The 20,525-nt window shown below is 42.7% G+C and overlaps 3 protein-coding genes across 3 annotated transcripts; all 3 read right to left on the bottom strand.

Annotated features, from left to right (window-relative positions):
- Positions 1–670: 670 nt before the first annotated feature.
- LOC146470233 (putative N-acetylated-alpha-linked acidic dipeptidase) lies at positions 671–19,468 on the bottom strand. The gene is made up of 6 exons (XM_085122266.1): positions 19,320–19,468; positions 7,430–7,785; positions 5,090–5,300; positions 4,038–4,220; positions 3,396–3,693; positions 671–2,156 (listed from the first exon to the last, which is right to left on the bottom strand). The coding sequence occupies exons 2-6, from the start codon at positions 7,723–7,725 to the stop codon at positions 874–876; spliced, it is 2,271 nt and encodes a 756-aa protein (XP_084978392.1). The 5' UTR covers positions 7,726–7,785; positions 19,320–19,468; the 3' UTR covers positions 671–873.
- LOC146470235 (uncharacterized) lies at positions 12,389–13,036 on the bottom strand. Its single transcript, XM_085121920.1, has one exon. It carries the CDS (start codon positions 13,034–13,036, stop codon positions 12,389–12,391), a length of 648 nt encoding a protein of 215 aa, XP_084978046.1.
- Positions 13,258–16,892, bottom strand: LOC146470234 (uncharacterized). Its single transcript, XM_085122243.1, has one exon. It carries the CDS (start codon positions 16,832–16,834, stop codon positions 13,802–13,804), a length of 3,033 nt encoding a protein of 1,010 aa, XP_084978369.1. The 5' UTR covers positions 16,835–16,892; the 3' UTR covers positions 13,258–13,801.
- Positions 19,469–20,525: the final 1,057 nt, after the last annotated feature.

Raw genomic sequence — 20,525 nt, 5'->3', positions numbered from 1 at the left:
AGCTCTGTTGAGAACTACTGTATGCTGAGGAAAATGAAAAGCTAAATTCTGTAGGTATCGAATGATTAACATATTGAGAAGGCGTGCGAGCAATAGATTGATATAATGGATCACAAGAAGGACCATTTTGTCTAGATGAAAAACACGCAAACGCCTCTGCTTAACAAACGCTTTTCAAACGGGCATGCTATGCGCACGAAACTGCTTTTCGCTGAACGTATTGGTGTGACAAAGATATTATTTAGTTGGTTTCTCGCTTTTAAAATTTATTATGATTATAAGGAGGAGAGTAAACCAATCACATGTAATATATCACACACAAGAAAGAGTGTTTCATGAAACCATCTCCAAACAACGACAAGTGGATCCAAAAAACACAAGGTGCAGACGGGTTACTTAAACCAACTTCGAGATGTTTGGAAATCGGATGTGACACTCTTTCGAGTGTTTGACATAGCTTGTCAAAACACCATCAATAATTCTCGGAGAAATTTAGCCTGTGAACAGGCTCCCAAACAACGGGAAAAGAAAAATCGGCGAGCTCGATTTTTCTCTCCTCCCTATACCCCACTTGGGAGCCTATTCACAGACAAGGAGAAATTCAAAGCAAAAGTTCACCAAAATATAGAATAATTAGGATCACGTTTCCAAATCTCCTTCACGATAGTAATTTCTTTCTTTTTTTTTTTGTCCTCGTGAATTTTTTGTAACTATATCTAGCATTTCTCAAGTTCAAATCAGCTGCTGAATCTCATCTGCACCTAATTTCTTCCTATACCATCCACACTGATGTGACCGATACATTCTTGTCACTGAGATATTTTTGTTTTTGTTTTTGTTTTCATTATTCACCGCATTTCGTCTTTAACGTTCTTAAGGTTCCAGCACTCGGGTTGCACTCTGCACGCTGTAAACTGCTATCGATAATTGTTGTCGAACAAGGTCCCAGTCTCCAGACTTCTCAGCCACATGCAATGCTTCTGTGACGCCAGGGAAAGTCGCCTTCTGGGGATGAATGTTTTGAAAGCCAAAGTTGAAGGCCACGTGACGGGCCTGAGTTTTACCCGGCAGTCCATATGGGTAAATGAATGCCTTCTCCACCTCCACTATCTTCTCATTGAACATGCGCAACTTGGAAGGGCTCTTCAGTAATGCTGGCTCAGCCTTGCTGGATTCGAACTTTCTGCTTGCGTTTAAGAAACCAGAAACTGCTTCTTTAAGTGCAGATAAAGATATCCCATGGGTTGAGAATTTCGAAGAAGAGGCAAGGACTTTTAATGAATTGTTCAAGGCGAGCGCGTAGTTCATAATATCAAATGGTAGAAGAGGCTGATCTGCGAGATCCAATACCATGCCACCCGCAAACTGTGTCATTGCTTTGTGTACCTCAAATGTCTGATCAGCAAAATTTTTCACCCAATAAAACGTGTCTTGCTGAGTGTGATAAACAGGATATAAAGACGACTTATTACCGTACCCAAACCAATATCCAAAGTCTCCACAGGGTATCCCTAAGTACTCATAAAACGACACATAGTCACTCGCCGAGAAGAGGTTGTAGATCATTGGCTCGTTGCTGTTGGTATCAGACGGAGTCTTTTTCAGCCAGATATCGTACATCGTGTCACTTCCTTCCACATTATTAGGATCCTTGACCTCCTTTGCCCATTTGTGAGTTATTTGTTTAAACAAAGGGCTTGCCCTTGCTCTTAACACGTAATTCCCACACACTGCTATGTCCAGGTTGATGTACGCCACAGCACGCTGCGTTAAAATGTAAGCGTTTTCTTCAACCCATTCATGTGATCCGATCAAGTTAAACTCCTCTCCGCCCCAGCTGCAAATCTTAATTGTTCTTCGTGGTCTCCATCCACTCTTCAGTAGTTTTCCAAGTACACGAGCAATTTCATTGGTTACTGTAGTTCCGCTCAGTGCGTCGACCGCCCCGAAGGACCACGAGTCCCGGTGATTACCAACGATTACATATCGATCGGGTTCGTCACTGCCAAATATAGTGCCGATCACATTATAAATTGTCTTATTTTCCAGCTGGTTGTTGATTTCCAGTCTGATTTTGGCGCTGCTGTTTTTAAAGCCTGGACCAACATGGTATGTGATATTTAGCCCACCTTGCCATTTTTTAGGAGCTTCTGTGCCTAACGATTTATGAAGACGCACATTAAAATAACATTAGACAGAGACAGACTGACCGAACGTAACCTTAATAAAATGCTATTGTTGTTTCTCCAAGTTAAGGACGGTGGCTCTTTTGGCTACTGCGCAAACGTTCCGTGTATCTCGGTTTAGTCCGAGAACTTCTAAGCTCTTAAGGAAGTTGCGCGGTTTTTAACTATATGGGAAAAGAAGATCTTAAGGGCTATTAAAGGGAGAAAGAAAATTTGGGGTAACCGAGCATTTTTCAGCGATAAGTACGCTTCAATTTGGAAACAAAAACGCCATACATTGTTTTGTATTTTGACGCTTTTAAGATTTATTATGGTTTAATAATCTCTGAAAAGGGCCTGCATGGTTACCCCCAATTTTCTTTTCCATTACAGTAGCCGTTGCTAAGATCCGCAAAATATAGCTTTATACGATAGAAGTGCCTTAGATAAAAATAAAAAAAAAAACAGCTGTGTAGGATGGTGTGTTGATAAAACCATCAATCTCTCCAATCTCAAATAATGGAGCTCAAATTATCGCCTTAGATCACCTCCGGTCATCAGAAACACGAGTTCAATAGACCTGATGCAAAAATGGCTGACATTTTAATATTCTTTTGTCTGTATTCAAATTAGCCTGGCTAGCCTCGTTCAAGTGAAATATTCTGTTGATCTTTGGACTCAAGAACGAGGGTAGTAAGGCTAATTGGAATGTTAAATTGTCAGCCATTTTGCTTAGGGTCTATGTAGCTCTACATAATGTTATATATCATAGCACTTTCAATCTTCCTTGTGCATTTTTATTTGGAATTTGAGCTTATTTCTTGCGTCGTTTCTGTGTTGCTACTAACAAATCGAAAATGTACGATCTGGATTCACTAAAATGACGAAAATGCTGAGTACGCAGTAAGTTTTCTATGACAACAACAAAAGAAGGAAAAAAGAGATTATGGTCAGATTAAGTAAACTGGCCAAAACGCCGCGGTAAGTTTGCTGTTACGACAAAAAAAGGAGGGAGCGAAAATGGTCAAGACGAAGTAAACTGGCCAACAGGCAAACTTTAAACTGATAAGTTACGTCTCTAGCTAACATCTGCAGACCAGTCCCAAATATCCGAACTGCTATGACAAATGTGTTCACTATAAGTGGAAACGGAAGTGATGATGACTTCCCATCAGGCTGCCGAAATGTCCGTCGAAAATGAAACTGTCAGCAATACAATTTTATAGTTACCTCCCAATCGTTGCAGCAGTTCCATAGCGTCACCATACGATATCACCTGCGCTGGAATCCCTGGGAGATCGCTTTCATTCACGGATCTACGGTACATTCCCTTAGTAGCAGGAAGACCTGGCGTCAAAGGGTCTCCGACGTAGGAAGCAAACAATATAGACCCCTCCTGCACCCCGCTGGAAGGGAGCCACCATCCATTGGGATACACTTGATCTTCATTGTAACCTTGCTGCGCGGAGAAACTTGGGTCGGCGTAGACTAATGCGCCTGCAGCACCATATTTCTCAGCAATGTCAACCTAAAAGTGTTTTTCAACTTATGTGAGTTGATATGAATTAAAACTTTAAATACTGCGGTTATGCTCCGACAAAGCGATTTAACATTTTCATCTATCAAGACCAAATGTAAACATGGTTCGCGTTGACCATTTATGCTGTTTGTCTCGAAGACGGCGACTTATAGAGAACCGTTATACAGAAAGAGGAAGTAAAGTGGGGGAAAATGGAGAGTTCTAAAGGGGTAAATCGTGCATGGTAAGGTCCTCGTTGATGTGCTTTTGTTTGTGCGTATGTTTTGTTTTGTTTGTTTTTTTTCGTTTATTTGTTTGTTTTTTCCTGAGAGAAAGGGTTATGTGAAACTTACATTTCGTGAGCGGATGATGACAATGTTTCCTCGGACAGTTACGTTCATTTCTGAAAGCTTTTGAAAGTCGTCATCTCTACCATAGTTAGCGTAGATAAGATCCGCTTCAATTGTGCCATTGTGCGCATAAGCCAAGTAAGGGTAATGGTCAAAAGTATCAGAGCTGTTTGGTCCCGGTGATATCTGAGGAAGGAATGAAGAAAGTGGAAATGAGGTGTTTCAAGGGCCTTTGAACTGTTCGAAGGTCAGATAAGAATGTAAGAAGAAGGGCGACGATTGGACAACAGAGGCTGCAAGCTCCAGCATCGAAAAACGATTTTCAAAGCGGTTTTCAATTCAATATCAAAAGTAATTCGCGTTTGCCCTGTAATTTGTCAAAGAGTACGCCACTCTTTTAAAAAATCAGTTAGAAAAGTTTATTACCTGTGGAATGTTGGAATGGATGTTGTAAAATGAAGAGTTAAAATGATAAGGCTGACCTGGTCGTTGTCAAACAAGGACCACAAAAAAGCCCAAACAAGAAACAACCAGACCTTGAGAAAAATGCATGTTATTTACATCACTGGCGGAACTTGCACGTGGGAACAAATCATTTTGTGACTTCGTTCTTGCTGCTTCAGAAATTGGTTGAGTTTTTGTCTTAACCTATCACACGACATAGCAAAGAAGTTAGGCACAGCCAATAACATCACGGCTTACTGACAAACGCCCAATAACATCTCGACTTCGTTGACCAATCACTGAGGTCAACAACCAGAGACATTTATACTATCTACTGACGCCCCACAATTTACTTGACTTTGAAGATGACTTTCGCTCGGGTTGTCGAAACGTCAGTCAATGCCACCTCAAACAGTCCTGCACAGGACTACACTCACCAGGACGATCATAATTTACGTACTTAGGCACTTTAGCAACTGAAGGGTTACTAACTATCATGAGTAAACTAAATGTATGTGAACTGCGTACGACGAGATTTTATGAGATGTTGGGAGAGGCACCATCAGTTTGTTTTGTAAGCAAACAATATAACTGGTGAAACGCTTTCTTACCTTTATTTTCCCTGTTATGTTATATATGACTTTACCGCCCTCCATTAAAGTGACCGTATTGGGTTTGTCTGTTTGTGGAAATGAAAGCAGCACGTTGTACTCGGGTTTCTCCACTTTGTCAAATCCAAACTCTGTCCAACGAGTGGCAAGTTCATCTGCAAGATCGCGCTGTCTTGGAGATCCAGCAATGTGAGGCTGAGAGGAAAATTCCCTTTTAAAAAATAAATTCGAATTAGAGCGTTTGTCCTATAAAGTAAATTCTCCCCGTGATGCCGATAACAATGCAACCACTTACCAGCAATGTGTCCCCGATGGCTATTTTTGAGACTACCCGTGCATATTTTGACTAGCTGACTTTTAAAATGCTATATTGAGCACTGAAGGGAACCCTTATCAGCGTTCTGTCTAGTTATTTGCGAGCTGTTGTCATTGTTAGTTGGTTTATTACATTGTTGAAATGTTTGTAGATGGACTGAGTTGATTCAACAACTGGTCCTTAACAACTTGCCCTTAAAAAAATTCTATAAATGTACCTTCTTTTTAATCAAACGTGAGCGTGCTTCGTTCAATATTTTGGCTGTCGTGATCTGTCTTGCGCCATAGTACAAAGGTCACGCATGCGTTGAAAGTTTGGCGGGAAACCAAGCACTGGATGCGAAAAAATGGACAAAATTCATCCTTTTTACCTATTCGGGCCTAATTACCAGATTTAGGAATTTGGTTAAAAAGCCTTAACAGAGATAGTACATGAAAAACTGGAAGCCGGCAGTGAAATATTACCACGGTGGTGTTTTTGTTTTTCCGATTTCCGTCTGCACCGTCTTTTGGTAATTATGTTTGGCTACTCTCCCCCTGGGCAGCAATGTGAAATGATTAAACGAAGGAAATGATTTACGACGGAAAGGACTGTTTACATGTCTACAACGAAACATGTATAATATTTACGTTCAGTGACCAAAGAGCTAATGCAATTCAGGGAAAAAGTCACCTACTGTTGAAAAAAAGCATTCTTTGAGGCGAATTAATATTCTCTGACGAGCTTGGCTACTGTAGACACCGAAAAAGTATCTGTTATGCAATACAAGAGGGGAGAGGGTGATAACCAACAAACTCCTGCGATTTCTCAAAGATAAGCCAGAAACTGCTTTCTTTTGCCGCAAGCAGCGTTCATCGTCACTTTGCGCTGTAATTCCGACCAGAATTGCTGGTTACTTTTAGCTGTCCTTTGTAAAACGTCTGGTCTAAGATAATGAGAAAGACACCCCTCTAATTTTGCCGGGCCTCTAGCCCCCCCCGGGGGGGGGGGGTACTCCCCTATATAAGGTATATAGGTATGTGCCGCCCCAAAGGGTATGGTTTTTGGGCCGTTTTGGTCTGAAAACGGGTATAGATTTTGACAATTACAGTCTGAAATCGGGTCGGGTTTTTGGGGCCGGGAACATTTACGAAAGCTTACAAACATATTTTTCTTCTCAGTACGTAACTGGAACGACTAACTGACAGCGAGAAAAAGAAATAGATAAACTATGTCATTCCAGCTTACTTTTACTCCTTCCGTCAACTTCCGTTCGGCACTGATGCATAATTATCAGGTCTGAAAATGGGTATGAATTTTAGAGGTCAGGTCTGAAAAAGGGTGTGGAAAATGGCATGTTTAGGTCTGAAATAGGGTCGGGATTTGAAGACCCGGGCGGCACACCCCCACCAAGAATTCCGAGGAGTACCCCCCCCCCCCCCGGGTCTAGCCCCCAGACATGCGGCAAGTCCTTTACCGACTTTACCACTAATCTCTAAACGTCAGGAGTCTTTAGCTTTATTACAATTGCCAAGCCACTGTTAATCCTTAATCTTTACGATCATGTCACTTTTAATCTCTTACGCACGAAAATATTTCGACTATGATATATATGACTTGTGAGACTGAACGCTGCCCCCTTACTACCATACTGTTAAGGAAAATTTGAAATTAAGAGAATAAAAATGCTACCTGTTTTAAAGTAAAACATTGTCAAGTTAGAGTTACTAAAGTACTTTAGCTCTTTGTTTAGTAATAAAACATACAAGACAGGTCGTGATTCCGGCTGAGAAAGAAGATATCATCGTGTACCTGTGACCTTCCAGACCTGTATTTCACGTAGATTCCTTTTGCTATGGATTTCCTTTTGCTGTGGAAAATTTTGGCGATTATCGAAGACGTTTTTTAGTCTATTTAGACAAAATTAGGTCAAACGAAATTTTTCATCTTTTCATTTTTTCACTGATGTGTTTTAACACACAGACTTCAACAAATTACTTAACAGCAATCTGCCTTTATTTATAATAACATAATTGTTGCTTCACCTCATCAAGTCTTCCAGCTTTTCCGCACTAATCGACTCTTTAAACATCGCATGAAACTCTCCAAAGTCGCTTTTCTGTTCAGCAACTTTAGCCTCCAGGTCGCAGGATTTGCTGTGAAGTCGCCGAGCGAAATATCCCACAAGAAATCCAATGGCAAACAGAGCGACGACGCTGACAATGCAAGCCAGAACAATCCACGACGATTTTCGGTTTCTGCGTTGAATTGTTTGCGCTCCTCTCCGTGAGCCTGTTTCCTCGGTCATAAAGCCGTATTTTTCAACGCTATTTTCAGCCATAGTCTTTTGCACGAGAAGCGGATTACTCAGGTGCAGTAAGTTCTGTGCTACTTCACTGTGCTGCGGATGAAGCAGATAAAGGAGGGTAGGTCAGCAAATACAGATTACCCTTGGGATTTTGCTTGTTTTGATTCCGTGACAAGATAAAAGCCATTTTTTGTTGAGAAACAAATTAAAAGTACTTAGCCTTTAGTCATCGGTTTCTATTTTAAGCTTTACCGGTAGAGGCATTCAAAAAGGCAAAATATATTACACCTTCACCTGCTTGCTCATGCAGAGTTTTATCCCGCTTTCTTGGTGAATGAATTGATAAAAAATTCATTAAATGCCTTCAGCACTTGTCCTGCAGTCGCCGCGCTGCAAGACAGTTCGCTTAATGCGCATATATTTATTACTGATTATTATATATTCCATGCGACCACCCCACGCGAATTTAGAAACCAACTGATTCTTGAGTGATTTGCTTTAATTGATATCCTTCGTATTTATTAAGTTTTTGTTAAACTTCGCAAAGATTATTTTATGCGACTGCCTTGCGGCAAATTTCTTCTAAGTTACTTTCAGTCACGTCCATTCCGAAGAGGAAATTGGCTATTTGTTTTGTTACTCTGCCTAACAAGCTATATGGGGAAATTTTTATTTATCTTACCAACAGATTGCAAACTGAAGCATTCATGCGTTTGTTTATAGCCACACAAGCAGTCAAGATACAGATCAGATACAATAAATACTAGCTAATGCCTTGGTTAGTATGTGTATAAAGTCGTCAGGCCAGTTGGTTTTCCTCACAAGCTTAACTTGGCATAAACTATGATCGGAAAACCAAGACACTAAGCTGTGGCTATGATGCAGTATGGTCTTGGTGCCTCAGGTGTACTTCAGCGGTGTGCCTGAGCCGGAATTGGTTTCTGAACAATGGTTTAACTTGATGCCAGTATCACAGGAGCACGCAACGATAGTTTTCTCTGAAATGCTTTAAAACGCAGTTTAGGTCATCTGGGGTGCTTTTAAAGCTCTGTAGGTTAATTTTAGGCGGTGCAATAAAATTTTTATCTTTTCGGTCATTCTAGGGGAACTTGAGTCGTCTCGAATTTACTAGGGCTTTTTTTTTTGCCCATTTCCCGAAAACCTTGGCCTTTTTCCCAAAACGACATTTTTATTGTTTTTTTGTTTTTTTTATCCGAAAACAAGAGGCATTAAATTTCTCATATCACAAGAGTTTGAGGTGAAAATTTTCTTAAGAAAATCGGAGGGGATTAAAGACAGTTCCGAACAGATAATTTACCGAAACGATACGTTGGGTGCCCCTGGTATCAGTACGCCGTAGAGACAGCATTTTCGATTCAGGCCAGCTACATCTCAGGCTAGCATGCATCTTCAGTTGGTAGTCTATAAATTTCCGTGTGCCCTCTTTTTTTACTGTCATTAACTGTTTTGAGTCTTGTTGCCTCCAAAAGAGTCAATACCGTCTAGCGAGTTAAAAATTGGTCTGCATCCATTTCCTTAACTGTGCAATGGTCGAAGCAGGTGTTACGCGAAGAATTTCAATAAGTGGGAGTTCCTTTCGTGTTCGGCGTTAATTCTACTGAGCGAAATTTGTTTTTCCTGTCTTGCTACTGAAATTAACTGACGAATGTTTTGTCGTGGGCTCAAATCTCGAAATTATTGTGCGTTTATTATTGATGCTACACACAGCGTTCGCTTGATGGCTATATGGTGGATAACATGTAACGGTTCCTTTATAAGTTTTATTGTAGCTGATCATTTGTGTTACTTAATACGAAAGTACCCTTCCGCACAAATGTATAATTTACATTTTTGTGTAAAAATTGCATCGAAAGTTCGGTAATCCAATTCAAGCGTTAAATCTTCTAAGAGTATGTTTCATTTGTCCATTCCATACCCATCGAAAGCATCTTACCGACCGATTTCATTGATACGCGACCCTCGAATAAAAACTTCCGCGAGCATTTGGCGATTCGCTTCCGTCAATCATGCGCTCCTTATATGGTGTTACAGGAATGCCGCTCTTATTTTCAAAAAATATGGCGGCCACTGTGTAGCCTGTTCGGTCGACATGGTTGCTTCTTATTCTTCAAGTTTACGTTAGCGACTGGTGTATTTACTCTTGCAGGGGTTGAGTATCGATTGATGGAAGCCACACTGTCTTTCCTCTTGAGTACTGAACTGAGCCATTCCTGTATTCATCTTCGTACACTCCTGGATATTGCTCGATTACTCTCCTTATAAACAATACGTCACGTGCTGTAAATGATAAAAGGCGATCAATGTCATCTACTGCAAGCTCGTTTATTTATCCATTTGTCTTGCTTTTCCCGTCCGGGCTGGGTAATCAACCGTGGAGGTATTTCTGTATTTTTTCCGAATTTTCTTCACAAATGTCAACCCCACTTTCAGAAGTCTTGCTATAGCGATCGCGCTCAACCCCTGCACGAACAAAAACACCAGTCGTCAACGTAAACTAGAAGAATAAGAAGAAACCATGTCGAACGAACAGGCTACAAAGTGGCCGGCATATTTTTGAAAAACAAGAGCGGCATTCCTATAACACCTTATAAGGAGCGCATGATTGACGGAAGAGAATCGCTAAATACTCGCCGGAGTTTTTATTAGAGGGTCGCGTATCAATGAAATCGGTGGTAAGCTGTTTCCAACACGAAATCCTTCAGTGCTTAATCAAAAACGAATTGGCTTAAATTTCTCAACACAGCTTTGTGCGCGATCGGTATGCTGTGTGTTGTCTCGGTTTTTAAGACATTTTCGACGACAATAATCAAATTTTTCCACCAACTAGTCATTCGTGACAAGGTACTTGAGAAGGAAACGTGGCGATTAAATGGGTCTGTGACTGGAGATTTTTCCAGTCTAAGCGAACGGGGATGTTGCGGGGTTGTGTGCTTCAATTCAAGACTTCCAGATCTGAGAAAATTCTTGGGAATGATAAACTAAAACGGAAAACTCGCTTGCGGGGAAGGGTCATCACTTCCTTGAGGTACCAAGGGCTAGCCACAACTGGACCGAGTAGAATTTAAACAGGGACAACTTGACTTTTGGTTCCATTAAACAGCAGCTTATTTTCGAGTTAGGACTGACATAAGTTCGCCTAGCAGTTGAGGTTGTCATCCGCCCCCAAAAGTGTTACATGCTGAGTTGCTTAAGGTGGCTTACTACAGTTTTCAAGGGTGAAAGAGGGCCTTGAATTAAACTTAAGAAAAACGCTAATAGGAGTTTTCTTGGATTTTTTTTAGCACAATAAATACAATAGAGAATAAAAAATTCAAATGCCCAAAAAGTGTGCAATTTCGTCTTCGGAGAGCGCGCATATTACGCTCGCGTAGTACAAAAACTATAGTAAGCCACCTTAGATATGATTTGTACATGCGTCTATAATATAGTAGGTGTGCCATCATAAGAATGCTAACCTGAGTCAGAATTACCGTGGACGCTGCAGTACTCAGTTGAATAACGAGCAGAAGATCAAAAACTTAGTTTTCATACCAAAATTTTACTATCAAAAACACTCGTCAGTTAATCAAGGAAAACCTGGTCTATTCAAACTGTCCTCAATTAAAAGATCTCGGAGTGCGTAGAAGTTAGGAACAAGTAATGAGTTTCATAAGTGTTAATGAACGGCTCGTGCCGGGTAATTTACAGTTGACATAGAACTCGCTTAAGTACTCATGCCTGAAAATTTTGACTATTCATAGACAGAACGGAGCGAATCCGAAAAAGGCTAACAGGTAAACGACAATATACAAACTTAACAAGCTGTTGATTTATCTTATTGAATGCTCTCAGTTGAAAAAGGAGTTACAGAACGGAACTCAGTACGAGAGTTTTATTTACTTAGAACAACACTTCTAAAACGCTACGTTGATTGACCTTATTCGAGTCTAGGACAATAATTGAAATATTTCCTTGAATAACCACTGTCGGCTTTTTTTTACTGAATTATTTTCTTTTTAGTAACGAGCATGATAGGGTAACTAATTCTAACGCCTGGTGTGACAACACAGCAACAAACAAATAGAGGGCCTTAAAGATCTTTTGAACACCTTACGCGAAACTTTTAGTTGAAAACCTAAAACGAAGCTACGGTTACCATTGCTCTTACAAATCGTAAATAATAGAACCAATGAATGGACTTATAATAATAATAATAATAATAATAATAATAATAATAATGTTGAGAACTTAGCCCCGTCCACTAGGGTTTCTTCCCGAACTTATAACTACGACAAACAGTAGAGTCGATTGTACCACTCTTTTTTTAATCTCTTCTGGTTCACGTATCAGTATTCACTTTTACAACAGGCGTGTAAGAGCTACTCTGAACACACACAAAAAAACGCTTGGTTTTACACGGGTACATTAGGAATCTGATTGGTCGTTGCTAGGTGATAATCAAAAAAGGTCAATCAAATGTCTGTCACCAAAATGTTCATTGTCTCTTGATGTCTAGACTTATTTCAAACAACTGTCACGCGCGCACACGAAGTCATTAAGTCTCCGACACACTCCCCCATGCAGCATTGTATGCAAGGGTGCATTTACTTAGGAGACTTAAAGAAAACTATAAGACGATTCCAAAACGAGGAAAAAGTCAAATCAAAAAATTTGCTACCAATCACTTTTTTCAAGTTCATAATTGTTCAGTTTCTTCATCATCCGCAATTTCTTTGATTCTCTCAGCTGCCGCAGCCGCAGCGGCTCTTCTCGGTCTGAAAATTGGCGCGTCAGAGTTCAACTGCTGTTCTGCTTCTGCTGGAACTGTGGGCTCACACTGCAACTCTAGGGGATAGAGGTGCTGAACAGGACGCTCTAAGACTCCTTTACTTGTTCTCAGCTGCACTGCACGGATGTGGCCGTCACGTCCTGGATAAGTCTGCTGGACAACCGCTAGTGGCCATTTTCCGCGATTCTTGGTGTCAGATCGCACTAACACTGTGTCGCCAACTCTGACTTGGTAGTTAGCTGTCTTGTGGACAAGGTTATGGCGCTCTCTCAAGGCTCTCAGGTATTCACGCTGCCATCGGTTCCACATGTGATTTTTGCAAGTCTGCAAGAATTTGGCTCGTTTCCGCAAATTCGTGTCTTCAATTCTCCAGGTCTGTTCCTCAGGAAGCTGGTTAGTTCGCTGGAACATAAAACTGGCTGGTGTCAGGATCGGTAACTCTACATCGTCTTCAACGTAACTGAGTGGGCGACGGTTGACTTGAGTCTCTACATCAAGGAGCACTTCAGTTAGTTCATTCCAGGACAGGGTAGCTCCCCCTATCACCTTGTACATCGTTGTCTTGACGATACCGATTAAGCGTTCAAATTGGCCGCCCCACCAAGGGGCGCGGCTGAGATTGAATTTCCACTGTATGTCATGGGACTCAAGGAAGCCTTGAAACTGCTCGTCACTTCGTACTTGCCTTAACCACTTGGCTGCCTTGACAAATGTGCTGCCATTATCAGAGTAAATGACAGTCGGGCGTCCTCGTCTGGCTATGAGGCGTACTAGTTTCCAGGTTGAGAACCAGCTCTAGGTGTACCGCTCTTGATAGACTGCACGAGAATATCACCAAGTATGCTTTCCCTTCTCGTTTCTGGTTCAGTTTGTAGTAGATTGGTCCTGCGAAGTCGGTTCCGATGACCTCAAATGCTGCTCCACCATGAGTACGGTCTGTGGGTAGTGGTCCAGGGGGTGGTACTGTTAAAGGTAACACTCTGAAGCGTTTACAGCCCCAACACGCAGATCGCACAGACTTCACTATCTGTCTCAGAGTTGGGATCCAGTATTCTTCACGGATCGCTGCCATGGTGAGGGACACGCCCCCATGTAAGGTCTCGGCGTGAATCCGCTGTACAAGTTTCCTGGTGAATAGGCTGTCGGCTGGCAAATAGACTGGGTACTGTCCTTGGATTCTGCCATGACATTCTAGCACTCCGTCGGCATTTGGAACGAGGTTGAGCGTACGCCTGGTCTGTTGAAAGTGAGGCTTCTGTGTGTCTTGGGACTGGACTCTTTTGATCCACCAATTCCTCGTCTCTTGTAAGTCTTCATTTGTTAGAGGTCCTTTGCGTGCTCTGTGAGTTGTGAAACGTCGCACCCAAGCTTGGAGCGCAGAGTTCGACGGAGGTCATGGCGCTCGAGTAGTTCGACGAACACGTTTCGTTCTTGTTTAGGCTTTTCATTTGCTAGGCTAAGCACTTCTCTAATTACTTTCGCCTCTTCTTCTGACGCTTGAGTTTTCATTGTGACTGGATTCTCTGGCCACATTTCAGGATCACGTAGCCACGTCGGTCCATTCCACCAGAGCTCTGCATTGGCAACCTGGCCTCCTCGGCTCGCCAGGTCTGCTGGGTTGTCAGTAGTGGGCACATGCCTCCACTGGATCTGTGAGTGTTGTCTTATCTTCTGCACGCGGTTGGCGACAAACTGTCGGTACTGGCCATTTCCTACAATCCAGTGGAGGGCGACGGTGCTGTCCAACCAACCGTAGACCGTGGGCTCAGGTAGGTCTCTCAGTGCGTTTCTCACGTTTGCAACTAAATTGGTAGCCATGTGTGCGCTGACCAACTCCAACCTTGGGACGCTTAGTTCCTTCTTGGCTAATCTTGATTTCGCTGTAACAAGGGTTTGAGTGATTCCGTCTTCTTGACGTACGACTGAGTACACTACTGCTCCGACCCCATGGGTTGACGCATCTCCAAAGACATGCAACTCAACTGAATTAACCGGTTGCTGGTACAGTGCTAATGCTCTTCGTGTGGTTACTTCCGCCGGAAGTGACTGCTCCCACTTCTGCCAGCGTGTGCGGAGATTCTCTGGGATAGTTGCGTCCCAAGATACTTTGTAGTCGCACGCTTCACGATATATTTGTTTCCCTTGCAGCGTAGTAGGGGACGCTAGACCGAGGGGGTCATAGACTTTCGCTAGTTTGGATAGGATTTCACGTTTTGTCGGTGCGCTACTTTCACTTGGGAACTGCACGGAGATAGTATCTTCAGATTTGTTCCACTTCACACCCAACAGCTTAGTTTCACTTGGCTTGTTTAATAATTGCTGTTTGGCATAGGACTGATCTTCACTTGTTTCAGGTTGGGAGCTGTCTTCTCCTTGTGTAGGTTGAGGATTGCCTTCTAGCTGAGGATAGTTTGAGTGCCACTTGTGAAGCTCAAATGTAGCGTCGCTCATGATCTCTTGCGCGAGTTTCTTGCGTGTTTGTGCTTGTTTTACATCTTGACCGCCTGTCAACAGGTCATCGACGTAGAAGCTTCGGCGTAGTCGCTCTGCCTCCTCCGGGTATTTCTCAGCCCAGGTGTCGAGATGACATTCAAGAACCCCGCCTAGTAGAAAGGGCGAGGGGGCGAGCCCGAAGAGTACTCTCGTGAATCGGTATGTCTGCACGTCGGAGTTGAGATCAGCTTGCCAATGGAAACGGAGTGCATCTCGTTCAATCTCGTGAATCCGGATTTGTAAGAAAGCTTTCTTAATGTCCCCCGCTAAGACTACTGGGTAGGCTCTCTGCTGGATGAGTACGTCCCATAGTTTGTTTTGCAGTGCAGGTCCTGGGTACAGGCAATCGTTCAGTGATGGTGCATCGGGTGTCGCTCGAGCGGAGGCGTCATAGACGATTCGCATCTTTGTAGTTTCGGCGGACTTGCGTATTACGCTCTTGTGAGGGATGTAAAATTCTTTCAGTGGTTGTGCAGGTGAGATAGGGGGTGCCTTTTCGATGACGCCTTCTGTCAGCTGCTCTTGAATTATCGCGTCGTATTGTTCCGTTAATCCATCGCGCTGAAGTTTTCTGCTAAGATTCTTGAGTCGTTTTAAGCTCCCTTCCTTGTTCGAGGGCAATTCTGTGTGGTTAGCTTTCCACGGGAGGGTGGTCTCGTACCAGCCCTCTGGCGAGCGCGTCAAACGTTCTTTAAACTCGTCAAACACCATTGACTGGTCATGATCTGGCATGTCACGCAATCCCAAAACGTCCAGCCTGCACAGTTCTTCATAGTTGCTTTGACTTGTCTGGGTGAGCAGCATGGTGTTCTTGTCAAACTCCGTTCCCGGGGACATTAGGAACCATCCGAACTTAGTGAGTTCCGCGATTGGGTCATTTTCTTGCCCGATTCTCGGCTTTGTTTCAGTTTTAATTCTAGCGTACTCCTCGCTGCCAAGCACCACATGAACTGGTAGAGACGCTTTTGTGTCATCATCGTTTACATTAACACCTTTCAAATGCGAGTACTTGGCAATTAGCGCGCGATAATTGGGGTTTCCAATGGACAACAGTTCTGTCTTGTCTACTTTGGTCGCTTTGACTGACAGCGAGAACTGATGGTTGACAGCTTGTAACTGGAGATCGTAGACTTCGAGTTTGGCAACTTTTGAGGTCATTAGCATATCTATCGTTTTCGTCTGGACTTCAGTGGGCTTCACGCGAAGTAATTCGATCAGTTTCGCTGATACGTACGAGCTCCCAGCTCCAGAATCGATAAGCGCTCGGCACTTGATACCATTGACTTCAATCACAATCACAGGGAACAGACCTTCGCCGGTTTGGTTTGTTGTCAAGGCGACTCCTCTTGCAGGCGTTGGTTGATTAGACTCCTGGGTGGGCGTTTCACAAATGGACGTGTGGTGACGCTTGTGGCATTGTTGACAGCCGGATCTGCTGGGACAATAGATGGCGCGATGGTTTCCTAGGGTACAATTAAAACACAGGCGCTTGTTTAAGAGAATTTGTCTTCGATCAGCGACACTTGCTATTTTAGTACATTCGGCGGCTCTGTGATCTTCACCGCAGTAAACGCAAGGCCAACAGCGGGGCTTCGAGTCGGCGTCGCGTCGCGCATGAAAAATTCTTGAAGGGCGTATCGGGGGGCGTATGTTCCTTTTCACTTGTTGTTGTTCTTGCTCACGTTCGCGTTGGCTTGTGTCAACTGGATTTCTTGTTATCCACAGACGAAGAGCTTCGGACAGTTGTGGGAAGTCCCATTTCTCCCAGTCTGGATCGGTCCGGACCAGATCTCCCCGGATTGCTGGCAACTTGTCTAGCGTCATGGACACCGCCCCATTCACTTGCTCGAGTTTCTTCATTGTCTGCAACGCTTGTACACAATATGTTAGCTTCTCGCCAAATTCGCAGATTTTCTTCGGACTCGCGTTCGGTGCTGTGGGCAGATCCAAGATTTCTTTCGTGTAGGCCTTGACTATCTCGGACTCCTTTCCGTATTTCTCTTGTAGGATACTCTTCGCCCTATTGTATCCTTCGGAAGTGAAGGGCAGTGCTTCGATTGAGCGCTTCGCCTTAGTGTCCAAGAGTTCTCTTAAATACGAAAACTTGGTAATCGCTGATACACTTGTTTTGTCAATCGTTTCCGAGAACTGTCCCCAGAATCGCGGCCAGTCCATGAAGCTTCCGTCAAATTTTGTAATCACCAGTTTCGGTAATTTCCCTTGTATGCCCGCGCTAGGTGTCGTGGCTTGTTGGGGGTGTGGCGCAGTTTGGATCTCTGCCTGCATCTCTAGCTTCGTTTTATGAAACTTCAGTTGCTCTTCTTGGGCAATCGCTTGCGCTTCTCTTTTTCGTTCTTCGATCCATGTGCGCGCTTTCTCTACTTCGCAGTCCGCTTTTCCCAGTTGTGCGTCGATCTCAGTGTTCCAAGCCTCGATGTCTGTAATCTCTTCTTTCTTTCCGATTTTTGTCGCTTCCAATTCCAGACGCATTCGATTTATTTCAGTAGTGAGGGACCGTAAAGACGAAAGATGTCTCTCAATGGCTTCTGGGTTTTCTGCTTCTAGAACAGTGTTCGTTTTTCCGATAGTCATTTTTAGCTGGGTGAACTTGATGTCCAAACTTGCTTCGGTCGCCTCCATTTCTTCGTTCTTCACTCGGACAGCAAGAAATCAGGACTAATAATACTTACAAACTGGTCCTTATTCCTTCTTCAGTAGTCCCGTCGGAGGTGCCACGTGTTGAGAACTTAGCCCCGTCCACTAGGGTTTCTTCCCGAACTTATAACTACGACAAACAGTAGAGTCGATTGTACCACTCTTTTTTTAATCTCTTCTGGTTCACGTATCAGTATTCACTTTTACAACAGGCGTGTAAGAGCTACTCTGAACACACACAAAAAAACGCTTGGTTTTACACGGGTACATTAGGAATCTGATTGGTCGTTGCTAGGTGATAATCAAAAAAGGTCAATCAAATGTCTGTCACCAAAATGTTCATTGTCTCTTGATGTCTAGACTTATTTCAAACAACTGTCACGCGCGCACACGAAGTCATTAAGTCTCCGACAATAATAATAATAATAATAATAGTAATAACAGTATTTATTTAAGAGCGGCTGCCTGAGAATATCGAGAACTCGCGGTCAAAACTGAAATTTCGGATTTCCTCGTATTTTGTCAGAAGAATCCCTTTAGAGAACTATTTACGAAAATAACATTAAAACTTTCCAAAGATTTTTCGTTTTCGAGAATTCCGGCATAATGTGAAATGCCGTGATCGCGGCGCAGCCGGCGTTAAATTTTGACGAGATTTGGTGCATTTTCAAATCGCTCGGGAAGGAAGACGGCTTAGCATATTAAAACGAGCTTTTGAAATTAAGTTAGGCATCCTTCTGAGAATACGGTCTTATGAAAATATTGCTGGAGGATTCTTATTTACATGCAGTTTTCAAAGTCCGAAGATTCCTATTTTCAGCATTTTTGTTGACACTTGAAATTGTGGAAACTTTGCGGACAAATATCGTCTCCTGGTACATCGAAATTTGAAGCAAGTATTATACTTTAGGAAAGCTCTATACATGTAGTGCAATATATAAAAGATCCAGCTTGGGTAATTTAAAATCCAAGCGTTGACGGAAGTAAACACATAGGGAATTTTAATTTTTTTTTTTTTTCAAAAATGGCAGTGGTCACGCAAGGACAAGTTTTAAAATAAGTTTAAAATAAATTTATTGTTTATGTTTCAGATCTGTTGGAATAAAACTAAGTTGTTATTCGGAAACAAAATCTCATGTGTTGATGGGTTTATCCCTATAAAAAATAATTTCTTTCCTAGTAGGTGATCACCGATCGCAAACAAAAAAATGAAACGTTCAGGTGTTATGTCACGCTTTCCTCGGTACGCCAGCGTCAACAATGCGAAGGATACGAAACGAAATCAGTAAATATTTCATATCAAAATGCATCTGAAACCCCCAACAGGCGATAATGTTTCATTATATTACTAATCGACTTGCGTAAAAACGCCTTTGGTTCAGAAAAGTTGCGCAAAAGTCGCAGTTTTTATAAATCCTAGGTTTGTCAAAGCTGCATCTCATCCTCACTGTCAATAAAATGTCGTGACAGGCACTTACATTGAGCTGGACAAGCGAAGACGAGAATTCTAAAAGCTGAAGAACAAGGTATCTGTGTTTTCAATTTGCAGGCCCTAGACTATATATCATAAACAGAACTGAGATATCAGAGCCGGTAGAGAAAATCATGCTTTCATTTTAATGCAAGGCTGGCTATAATATTATCTTTAACGGCTACACTGCGGATATAATATATTTGAATGAGCACTTACCGTTCCAATGCCTGCATTTTACATTGATGGAATACAAACAGCGGTGATATTTCTGATCAACCTACGATGACCCAAGAACAAAAGTCTTTACATTGATGGAATTTGATATTCTGAAAGGATGAGTCGAATAACAATCAGACCATCTGCCCGCGCCGTCGAGATGTCTACGATTAGCCTCCCACGCAGTCGTTTTTAGGGGACTCGTATTAACTCCTCCCCGAGTCCCCTCAAAACGACTGCGTGGGAGGCTACCGCCAACGAGGACCGTCTAGTTTAGTCGGAAGGGGCCGAGGGGGAGAAATCTGCGTGACTAGCATTCCGCAAGCGTTGCTCGTCCTCGCGCTCGCGAAACTCATATATGCCTGAATAAGCCCTAAAATCATCATCATCATTATCATCATCATCATCATCATCATCATCACCATCACCATTATCGTCATCATCATCATCATCATCATCATCATCATTGGTGAATCGAATAAAGGCCTTAGAGGTACGGCATATTCCTTTGCTTTTTTTGTGAGCATGAGAAACCTGCAGTTACTATTAAATGACATCTGCTAGTGCGGAAATACTTCGGATTATTGTTGAATACCTTTTTCGTGCATGGGTATGTGTGTACTGGAGGAGATTCAAAATTCGTTCAAATTAAAGTAGCCACAGCGATAGAATGATTGCTGAGACCATAGCGGTTTTTGAATATTATTTTCTCTCTTTTTTTTTAAGTTTTATCAGTCACCTTTCCTTCTAAGACCAGAGTATTGTCTCCCTATACCACATCGTACCCTCCTCTTAGATAAAACAATAGTTTCCCCGCTTCCTCTTCTCCCCGCATTATCTTCATTCATTGTCCTCTTTTTACGCGGGATGCCCTGAAGGGGCATACCGTGTCTAAAAACGGGTCGATTTCTTTTTTTACGCGGGATGCCCTGAGGGGGCATACCGTGTCTAAAAACGGGTCGATTTCTTTTATACGCGGGATGCCCTAAGGGGGCATACCGTGTCTAAAAACGGGTCGATTTCTTTTTACGCGGGATGCCCTGAGGGGGCATACCGTGTCTAAAAACGGGTCGATTTCTTTCTTTTTTTTTTTTCTTCCTCGTAGTCACAAATCGGTACATTAATTACGCGGGATGCCCTGAGGGGGCATACCGTGTCTTAAAACGGGTCGATTTCTTTTTACGCGGGATGCCCCGAGGGGGCATG

The sequence above is a fragment of the Pavona decussata genome, unplaced genomic scaffold (assembly GCF_977016875.1).
Source record: "Pavona decussata unplaced genomic scaffold, jaPavDecu1.1 SCAFFOLD_114, whole genome shotgun sequence".
NCBI lineage: Eukaryota > Metazoa > Cnidaria > Anthozoa > Scleractinia > Agariciidae > Pavona > Pavona decussata.
The sequence above is the reverse complement of the archived record's forward strand: the minus strand, read 5'-3'. Positions and strand labels throughout refer to the sequence as shown.

Coding starts and splice junctions, on each gene's coding strand:
- LOC146470233 (XM_085122266.1), bottom strand. CDS start 7,725: ATGGCTGAAAATAGCGTTGAAAAATACGGCTTTATGACCGAGGAAACA. Junction 4,221..5,089: donor ACATAACAGGGAAAATAAAG/GTAAGAAAGCGT, acceptor TTCCTTCCTCAG/ATATCACCGGGACCAAACAG. Junction 2,157..3,395: donor ACTGCTGCAACGATTGGGAG/GTAACTATAAAA, acceptor ATAAATCGTTAG/GCACAGAAGCTCCTAAAAAA.
- LOC146470235 (XM_085121920.1), bottom strand. CDS start 13,036: ATGTACAAGGTGATAGGGGGAGCTACCCTGTCCTGGAATGAACTAACT.
- LOC146470234 (XM_085122243.1), bottom strand. CDS start 16,834: ATGAAGAAACTCGAGCAAGTGAATGGGGCGGTGTCCATGACGCTAGAC.